The 10409-nt window shown below is 50.2% G+C and overlaps 3 protein-coding genes across 3 annotated transcripts; 2 read left to right on the top strand and 1 right to left on the bottom strand.

Annotated features, from left to right (window-relative positions):
- Positions 1-339: 339 nt before the first annotated feature.
- On the top strand, positions 340-1127 carry JN550_004792 (uncharacterized protein; the record flags this gene model as incomplete). The annotated part of the gene is made up of 2 exons (XM_049316347.1): positions 340-403; positions 490-1127. The coding sequence occupies 2 exons, from the start codon at positions 340-342 to the stop codon at positions 1125-1127; spliced, it is 702 nt and encodes a 233-aa protein (XP_049173413.1).
- Positions 1128-1756: 629 nt separating this feature from the next.
- Positions 1757-2128, bottom strand: JN550_004793 (uncharacterized protein; the record flags this gene model as incomplete). Its single annotated transcript, XM_049316348.1, has 1 exon — positions 1757-2128. The coding sequence occupies one exon, from the start codon at positions 2126-2128 to the stop codon at positions 1757-1759; it is 372 nt and encodes a 123-aa protein (XP_049173414.1).
- Positions 2129-5774: 3646 nt separating this feature from the next.
- JN550_004794 (uncharacterized protein) lies at positions 5775-9079 on the top strand (the record flags this gene model as incomplete). Its single annotated transcript, XM_049316349.1, has 10 exons — positions 5775-6008; positions 6065-6702; positions 6760-6864; positions 6928-7154; positions 7211-7244; positions 7294-7475; positions 7534-8428; positions 8476-8661; positions 8719-8872; positions 8945-9079. The coding sequence occupies 10 exons, from the start codon at positions 5775-5777 to the stop codon at positions 9077-9079; spliced, it is 2790 nt and encodes a 929-aa protein (XP_049173415.1).
- Positions 9080-10409: the final 1330 nt, after the last annotated feature.

Here is a 10409-nt window from a genome sequence, read left to right on the forward strand (position 1 = left end):
GGAGGGCGAGTCAGGCGGTCAATTGCCTTTCCAATTACCACCCAAGACCTCCCGAGAGAGACCAGAGACTTGGAACTATTTTGTTGTTTGTTGGTTATACGTCGAGACAAGAGAGATCAGCACTTCTTCCAGCCCACTTACAGTCACAGCCCCGCGGCTTATCACATCCAGAACATACCTACATAGCCTATCGGCCTTGCTTTAGTCGCGCAGAGCCTCGGGTGTCCACCGAGAGTCCAGCTCTCATACACACGGCTGCTCTTTCAAAGTCGCCCAGCACCATCTGAGGGACTCGCCTTGTCGTTTTCCCCTTCTCTCCCAGCCTCACCTCCGCCCGCCATGCCTTCCTCGACAGTAGACAAGAGCCAATTCGACTCGATACCGGACACCATCGCCGCCTTCCGTACGCCCACCCTCTCCTCCCCGGCCCTTCCGCCGCACACCAGTATACCACCCTCCTAGATGCTAACCGCGCCCCGCGCACCCCAGGCGACGGCGAGTTCGTCGTGGTCCTCGACGACCCCTCGCGCGAGAACGAGGGCGACCTGATCATCGCCGCCCAGGCCGTCACCACCGAGCAGATGGCCTTCATGGTGCGCCACTCGTCGGGCCTGATCTGCGCCCCGCTGCCCGCCGCCCTGACCGAGTCGCTCGACCTGCCCCAGATGGTCCCCAACTCCCAGGACCCCCGCGGCACCGCCTACACCCTGTCCGTCGACGGCGCCGACCCCAGCATCTCCACCGGCATCAGCGCCCACGACCGCGCCCTGACCTGCCGCATGCTGGCCGCCCCCGCCGCCAAGCCCGCCGACTTCCGCCGCCCCGGCCACGTCTTCCCCCTGCGCGCCCGCCCCGGCGGCGTGCGCGTGCGTCCCGGCCACACCGAGGCCGGCGTCGACTTCTGCCGCCTAGCCGGCCTGCCCGAGGTCGCCGTCATCTGCGAGCTGGTCGAGGACGGGGACGAGGTTGCCGGCCGTGCCGTGCGGAGCGAGCCCGGCATGATGAGGACCGAGGGCTGCGTGGCGTTTGCGAAGCGTTGGGGGTTGAAGGTCTGCACCATCGAGGACCTGGTCGCCCACATCGAGAAGACGGAGGGCAAGTGGGCGCCGGTGAACGGCAGTTCGTGATGGTAAGAGGTGCATTTATGAAAAGGGCTGGGTTGGTATGCTGCCGTGAGGAGGAAGAGGAAGAGAAAGACCGAAAGATGAAAAGACCGAGACAGAAAAAGATGAACGGCCCAAAGCGGTCTTCCGTTTGGATGCTCTTTATCTTGGAAACATTGCGTCGGTGGATGGAATTGGTGTTTTCAAGTCACGGGCGGATCGCACATGCATACGCGTAGACAAAAAATCTGGCTAGACCTACCAAGGACTCTCACTCTGTCCGGGCTGGCTACGGCACATATATCATATATACATATATATATATGTACGATAGTAAACAAACTCACCGCTTAAAAAGGGGATTCGCGATGATTGGGGAATACACCTAAGCCTCGGTCTTCAACAATACCAAGACCTATAACACAGCACGGCCTGCTAGATATCTAGTTGGGGGGGGGGGATTCTCCATTGAAACTCCTGGTTCCATGGGGACACTGGCAGACTCTTGGGCTCGTGAAGGTCTGTGGGATATCATGTTCTCATTCGATCTTGGGTGTAGTACGACACAGGAGCCAGAAGATGAAACGCCCTTTTCTTCCCTTTTCCTCCCCCTTTCCTCCTCCCCCTCCCCCTCTTCACATTCTAAGCGCTCGCTACTTCAGAACTACCTCTGGCTGTGGATCTTCTTCAGTGTCCCATGGAAAGCCATTCTTCCACATCAACATGTCTCTTTGCTTCTCTGTTGCCATGACGACAACGCACGAGTACTCGGAGGCGTTCAAGCTCACGAGGCGATAGAGGCCCCGAGCCACATGTTTGGCTACTTGCAGCACTGCATGATGAATATCTTTGTTCGTGCCAGTGCGAAGTATATTAAAGTCGGAAGCCCCATTGATGTTGATGAATATGACATCAACTTTGCTAATGTCAATGTTTCCGGGTCCTTCGTGGCTTGAACCAGGCCAAGTTGATGGGTTCGTCTCGGGGTCGACCGTATAGTAGACTGAAGGGGTCTTTTCACTCATGGCGAGTAGACTTGCATGTGCTCCGTCTCGTTGGGGATGGTCGGTGGGTGATCAGTACGGATACGTCGTATTTCAAGCTTGGAGATAATGAGAAAGAGAGGGAAATTTTTCAATTTTTAGCCATTAACATTAGGTATCTAACTATTCCCCTCCGATGACATGCGTGGCTGGTGATGAACTGCGGCACAGTTGACCCTTCCAGCGTGGAGGGTGGCAACCCATGATCAGCGTGACGACGGTGGACATCTCACGAGGCTTGGCCTTCCGCTTCCGCTTCACTTCGGTTTCTCTTTTCAATCCATTGGTCCAATCTCCGATTTGTTTGTATGGTTAAACGTAATGTGCAATGATGGATGACCCGCTAAGCCAAAGATGTAAAGGTATCTACACGCATCATTGGGCCAGAAGCGAGGCTGTGGACATTCTTCATCGTGTGGTATGCAACCTATATGGCAATACCTTGTTCAAGCAGCTGGATCGCCGATCAAGGAAATGAGAGAGGTCTGTGACGAATTTCGTTGTCTCTCGCTCCTTGGAACCTGTGGTTACACAGCCAAAGACTCCAGCCAGTTTGCTAGATACTGCTTTGCAATTTCCAGCGTGTCCAAACTCTTTAAAGTTACGCTACCTGTTCTAATCCTTCGCCCAAGAAGGTTTCTCCAGTATATTTATGACGAACGAAGGACTTTCCTCAACAGGAACCACACTGACAACTGCCCTTGCTCTCTGAGCATGGGCAGTAAGGATGTGTGACCTTGTCAGAGAATCAATATTTGTCAAAGTGCACTTGTATTCAGGACGCTGGCTAATTGCAGGATAAAAAACCCCTGCATGCTCATGCACCTTCGTTTTGCCAATCATCGTGCCTCGTTGCTCTCAATAAACCAGTCATGTGGACTACCCAAAGCGCCACGACGTGCCCCAGCTAGCCAGAGACTTACGCCAGACGGAAATACTGTGACAAGAAGCATAAGCCTGTGCCTCATGTAGGAATGCTTATGTCCCTATAGATGAATCCTCCTAAGATGTCAAATCGAGTTACAGACGAATGTATGTTGCGCCGTGAAATAGTTGCAATATATATGGGGAGAAGCGAAGCATATTGGAAAGACTGCGCTACTTCCTCCTTACCTCGTTTACTGCTCACATTGGAGACGACTTAGTACTCTTTCTTGGTTGGTATCTTCAAGTACTATACGGTATTAACCATCCAATCTTTCGCACTCATCCCGAGCCTATATCCTCATCATGCAGTTTCCTATCAAGGGTAAATTACCACTCGTCTACACTGCCATTGATTTACTAATAAGTCTGCTCACATCCACATAGTGCTACTGCTCTCCTTGGGTGCGCTTCACTTGGCCGTCGCAAACCCGCTTCCCGAAGCCGATGACACGGACGCAAGTGTCTTGGCTGCCCCTATCTTCGTATGCAACGATGTCGATCTTGAAAAAAGATGCACCGGCGACCCGTACCATTTCCGCTGTACCCAGTTCGGCGACATACAGTATGACGTTCCATTGGATCAGTGCAGAGACAGAACCAGGTGTTCTTGTGAATTTCCTTGCCTGAACCCAAGAATTTGCTAAGCGTAGGCGTGTGGCATCGTATGGCGCTGCCGGAACGTTTAGATGGACATGGAGAAGTTAGTCAAAGTGCAGGATGGCGCAGCATACGAGCACCAAACCTATACCACGTTTGCTCTCGTGCGTTAGGGGGTTCACGTGATCAGCCGAAGTATAGCTCTGTCACTCATTCAAGCCTTTCCTTAGTTGAAACTGAATACACTCGTTATATCCACTTGCCCCGCTGCAAAAAGCCACATCGGGTATTCGTTACTTCATGGCTATCATTGGTGCTTGCTCCGTAAGCCACGCACACAGCACAGCGCCATTGATAGACGTTGACGGCGGACAGACCATGCATACGGAACGGGTGGCAAGCTCCCCTGACTATGTACCGAACTCAGGCGCGCAGCTTCTCGGCGTATATAGTATCAAGAAGATCAAGTCTGTGAGGCCATATGGAGCGCAGGCTCAGAACAATTATATTGTATATAAGCCCGGACAAGCATATTGAAAAAGTTGACAATGCCTTATTCCCTTTGTTCTTTTCATAAGGGCTGATTGAAGCAAAGTGCTACAAAGGAGTTGATACATTTTTCTCAAGTACTTATTGCAAGCCTATACTCACATCATGCAGTTTCCTACCAACGGTAATTCACAGTTAAGTAAGTAGTGATCTGATCAACATGGCGTACGTCTCCATAGTCCCTGTGCTGTTCTTGAGCGCCATTCTCCTGGCCATCGCGAGGCTGTTTCCTATACCCGAAGAGCCTGGCGAGGAAGATTCGGAGGTCGGTCGTGCTGCCCCCAAGATAATCTTTGTCTGCGACCACGTCGATCTGGAGAGAAGGTGCACGCACGAGCCGTACAATTTCCGTTGCACTCGATTCTCCGACATACAGTATGATGTGCCAGTCGAGCAGTGCAGGGACATAACCAGGTGTTCATGTGAGACCATTTGCGCAGATCCGAGGACTTGTCAAGATGATGACTGAGCATGATAGTCAGATGAAAGCGTAGCCACGCACTATCGGATGGCGCCATTGGCAGACCCGATTGAGACATGAACGGGATATGCCAGAATAGAAGGGGAAAGTAAATGAATGGCTGCTACCAAGCAGGCCTCAATGTAAGTGTGAAATGAGTGGGCCACAGATGGAGGAGCAGAGTATGAACTGCGTATTGAGTATGGTGTTGTCGAGGCCTAGTCCCTAACCTCCACCGGTTCCCAAAATCTTGAGTTGGCCTCCACGGCAAGCCTATCTACCCTTCCTAGCCTGAGGCCTGAGTGCTTGAGTTTTTTTGATGTACTATATCCTACTCTCATGCCGATTGCAGTGAAATAAAGGCCTTATCTCATCATGGGCAGTTACTGTAACGCCCTAGTACCCGCCACTTTGTTAGAAGTCTATTACTAGCTTGATTAGAAGAGCGTAAAAGGCATCCCAACTTGTCTGGGGCCTCTTCTCTGGGTCCTATAGGTGCACGTAAGCAGTTGAGCAAACTGATTAACTACAAGTGCGTGGCTTTGTACCAAACGTACATGCAACCAGGACGTAAGCCATCGACTCCCTGTTCACTTCAACACGCAGTCATAAACAGGCTCCGATCCTAGTTCTGGTTTCTTGGCACCTACGAGTTCGCGGGTAGATAGTGGACGTGTTCGGATCCGACTTTGCGCATTTTGTCAGCAACGCGCCAGAAGAGGCCGTGTCTGGAAACAGTAGACCGCTGTGCCCGCGGCAACCGCTAGATGAAGACCGGGATGAGCAGTGTGTTCGGTCTTCTTCTTGGTCAATCGATATGTTGATCTATTCGTCGCTCCTGGGGTAGTCCAACTACCTATGGAAACATATAGACACAACAAGCGTTGTGAAATGCGTCAAATTATGAGGTACGTACAGTAAGTACCCATGTAAGTAGCTGAGCCAAGCTGAGCCTGATACGTCCCGGCCCTCGGTCTCTCGTTTCCGGCCGCCTATTGCCCCGCTAAGCAACAGAGGTTGACTGAGAGCCTTGCGAGGTCAAATTACGAATTTCTTCCAGATGTTGTGCAAAACCATTCATAGCATCTCAATATCATGTCAGGCTTCTCAACGCCCAAGCGACAGTTCGACGAACTTACGGAGGATATTGTGCGAAGCGAAGATCACGGCTCCATCGCGCCCAAAAGGAATAAGCTCAAAATCCCCACGACACAACCTCGTGACGGTCTTACCCCATTGACAGAGTATAGTCTTTCCAACCTTCAATATGCCAGTGCTCAACCAATCAGTTCTTTTCGTGCCCCAGATGAGATTATATGTTTTGGCATGGTACTTAACAGACCCGATTCTGCACGGAGCTTTCCCGATCACTAACATTACACAAGCTCAAAGGCATACAAATCCGCTTCAACGTTGCATTACACGCGCATTCCATCAATTCTGATAGTTTCGAAGGAGAGAATGATACATTTACATCTCTCGAGCTCCAGATTGCAAACGATCGATGCGACATAGCCGTAAAAGGCAATCTTGTTGCCACAATGAACAGAAGAACCCATTTCGCGCTCAATTCGCTGTCATGTGCAAGAGAGATACAGCTTACGGGCATGATGCCCCGTTCAGAATTCCAGAAGAAGTTGAAAGAATCTATGGTGCATACGGGGGCCAAAGCCCAAGACCTAGCATGTGTAATGGCGATATCGGTTCTCGGATCACGAGCCATCGCACAACCTGTGGCGAAGGACCTCTCCAAGCACCATCTTTTCTTGCAACACCCTCAGCCAATACCCAGCCATGTACCTTACGAGAACCCACAGTACCTAGACATGGTCAGGTCCTCATTCTCCAACGGAGCGCTTCTACCTCCAATTTCAGTCGAGACACTGAGTCAAGAGAGAGACCAGTCAGGGGATCTTGACCAAAGTGAAGACGTTGATCTTGCAGCTGAAATGGATAATCTGCCACGTCATGATTATTTAACAGAAGTCAACCCTGATTCTAGGATTACAGTGGAACTTCTGAGGTGAGCCGTGGTAGCCTTTGGCGTCATCTTGAATACGTACTAAGCCATGTCCTGTAGTCACCAGAAAGAAGCACTCGATTTCGTTCGGCACAGGGAAACAGTTGGGGGTATCAAGGCGCGGAGTTTATGGCGTCCTGAATACGCTGCGGGTAGACCGGCATTGTAACTATACAATAGTGATCACGTTAGCTTGGCTATTGGCAAGAGTTCTAACATGAAAGATAGGTTCAAGCACGTCATTACAGGCTCATCAAGTGCGAAACCCGAAGACTCGCCTGGGGGCATTCTCGCAGATGGCATGGGTCTTGGGAAGACCTTGACTATGATTGCTAGTATCGTTGCTGGCATATCTCACACAGAAGATATCGAAATGAAAAATCAAGATGAAGATAAAGAAGCCACAACGACCCTAATGCCTATACAATCTACGCTGGTGGTGGTACCTTCTCTTTGTCAGTAGCTTGTTCTTCCTGGTATGTGAGTCCACTTACTAACCTTTTTTTTCTAGCACTGCTGGACGGTTGGGTCGATGAAATTAAGAAGTAATGTATTAAGCACAACCTTACAAGCCGCTATCTAACGCTTTAGTAGACATGTTTCTCATGGAAGCTTGGCGTACTATAAGTACCATGGACCAAAACGAATGCTTCCGTCGTCCTCGCCTCCTCCATATCATATAGTGCTCACGACTTACGGCACGGTAGCCGCAGATGCTAGAAGAGGGGGTGGTGTCCTTAGCTGCTTCCACTGGTACCGAATCATTCTCGATGAAGGTCAGAAATCCTCATCTCTCTGTGCATATCATCACCAGACGGCTCATGTTCTCTATAGCTCATGTAATACGCAACGGGTCCACATCACAGTTCAAAGCTGTAGTTAGCCTATCTGCATCCGTTCGATGGTGCATGACAGGTACACCTATGCAGAACTCTCTAGAAGACCTTCTTTCGCTTCTTAAGTTTCTCCGCATTCCTATGTTGAGCGACGCAAGAACCTTCCGGAGATACATTGCGGGTAACGGAAAGATGACAAGTGGTGTTTCCAAGCCCAACTACGAGAACCTCAGGCTCTTACTCGGATCGATATGTCTGAGGCGGTGCACTTCGGCCGTTCTGTCCTCTATCGGCGTCTCCTTTGTGAAGCATCGTCCCTGTCTATCAGCCGCTGACCGCGCAGCTTATGACGAGCTTGCAGCTAAGTGCAAAAAGTCCATCTTGGCGGGCGTCAGCGGTCGGCCATTTAATGGAATTTCAAAGTCAATCATGGCCGCTATTCTGAGATTGCGCATCTTCTGCAATACTGGACAACTTGTAGGTCCCATGGAGGGGGGTATTTTGGATGAAGGCCTCGAGAGCCAGTTTGAACCGGACGAGATGGTTAGCTTGTTGCAACAGAGCGGCGACACAATATGTGCAGATTGTAGCTCTGAGATACTCCTCTCTTTGCGTCCGGAAGATGCCGTCGAAAGGCATCACGGCATCCTAAGGTGCCGCTCGAAATGTCAGGCTTGTGCGCAGCGGAGCGCCAATACGGATGGGACTGAAAGAGTTCTGGGAGATCGTGAGATCCTCAACGTGGAAGCTACCCCATGTGATGCGATGGAAGATGTTCAATATGGCGACGACAGCTCCACTATGCCATCACATACCCTAACTGGCGCTCAGTATCCTGCAAAATTAGAAGCATTGCTCGCAGATGTGAAAGAGTACAATCTTGCAGAGAAGAGGTTAGTTACACCGCCGGTCAGTTAATGGTCGCTAATAATCCGATCAGCATAGTGTTCTCCTTCTGGAGACGGAGCCTCAACCTTGTAAGCAAGCTCTTCCGCAATGAAGGTATTGATTTTCGCCGAGTAGATGGCGATATCAAAACATCTGCCCGGAGGCACATTTTCAACGAATTCCGCGATAACCCGTCAGTACGTGTGCTTCTAATGACCATAGGAACGGGAGCTGTAGGGTAAGGTCGCAACCCTGCTAGTGATCTTGAGAAGCTGTTTACATGTCCGACGAACAGACTTAACAATCTCTCTGTTGCAAGCCGAGTACATATTCTCGAGCCCCAGTGGAATCCATCCATGGAGGATCAAGCGATTGGCCGGGTCTTCCGTTTAGGACAGACTCAACAAGTCTGTGTTATCCGGTACATCGTGGATAAGACAGTTGAAGAAGTAAGCTTGTGCCTTTCCTGTAAATTCAGATTGGAAGGCTGAGATCACTAAACACTAAACTGCCTATAACAGAGCATAGAGTCTCGCCAGGGATTCAAGTTGCAGCTCGCCCTAAAAAGTGGGCTTCATTCTTCAGAGCAGCAGAATAGAAGGTCGAGGAGGAATGCCCAACTCCAAGCATTGAGTGAGATTATCAGGCCAACTTAACTGACACATACTGTTGACGGGTAAGTGGAAAACGCAACACGGGAAGGCGAGGGATATCTTATACATTTCACAGAAAAGTTTTTCAGTGATTCAGTTCAAGGGATGCCGCAGACCACATGTTATTTATGAACAATGTTGGCCCAATCTGTCTCTTCTGCGGATAATCACGCCCTCATGCATATTCTACTCAAGAGCCTCTGAAAGCGAGGGCATGTCGTTGAGTCTTTGTAAATCCAACACCTGGATATCCCTGTCAACACCAAGCTGCAACAATTTAGATTAGTCAATCGCTTCGTCTTGAATACACAACAGGTGTCCGATAAAGCCTGTGCGAGTGAGGTGGAAATTTCTGCAGGTGACATCAAAATCATCCATCTCTAGATAAAACTCACTGACGACTGGCTGCTGTCCTGGCGCTGAGGTTGTTTGGTCTATGCAAAGACAACAGAAAATCAGATCAGTCCCCTCACGGAATGCCACAGTGAGCGCCTCGTGTTTTTCAGCACAGCTTCTTCTTGGGTCATTGTCCAGATGAAAACAGTCTTATCATACTTCGAACGCACTAATTACCACAACAGTGACTTGGATTGTAGCACGCGGGGCGTCATGCACTTGTCGCGTACGTGTACAGTGGGACCCCAAGGGTAACAGGTGCTGTTTGCAGCTGACATAAGCTGCACATTAAAATATGTAGAGGTAAGGTCAAATTCAGCCACGCAATACTCCGGGCTTAGATGGGATCTCGTGACCCACCTCGAATGCTGAGAGCGCGAGCACCTTCAAGATAGTAAAGGTGCTGTTATAACAACAACCTGCAGATGCAGGCCGAGATCGGGTGTCTTTGCTTAATCTGAAGCAACCCATCATAACTATCATAGTATCCACTGCTTTCATGAATGTCTGCCTATTTGGCATGGACTGTGGCTGCAGAACAGCCCGAGTGGTCTTAGTTGATTACCTAACTATTTAGACAACTTATGCAGGGTGTGTTAGGTCGGCAGTTAAGGCAGGCAAGAGTCCATGACATTGGTTCCCTCTTCATACTAGTGCCAGAGATTGAGAATCATGATTGGTTTTTTGAAAGGAACAGTGGAGCTTAGGTCGGTCTGTGCTTTGGAACATCTCCGAGCCCCGACGAAAGCAGACAGGCAGAGCCTCAACATACACACAGCCTGAACAACACCGCCCTGAAAGGGATTTCTGAACAACCTTCTAACTCTCACCACGTGACAGTTTATTTTGGTAAGTGGTCTGTGCACCAGCCCTAGCCATTGAGTAGAGTAAGTCTCCCGGCGCTGTGGGGTAACTTTCCCTCCATAGTGTAGCATCC

This window comes from Neoarthrinium moseri, assembly GCF_022829205.1.
Source record: "Neoarthrinium moseri strain CBS 164.80 chromosome Unknown scaffold13_Wmoseri_CBS_16480, whole genome shotgun sequence".
NCBI classification, from domain to species: Eukaryota; Fungi; Ascomycota; class Sordariomycetes; order Amphisphaeriales; family Apiosporaceae; genus Neoarthrinium; species Neoarthrinium moseri.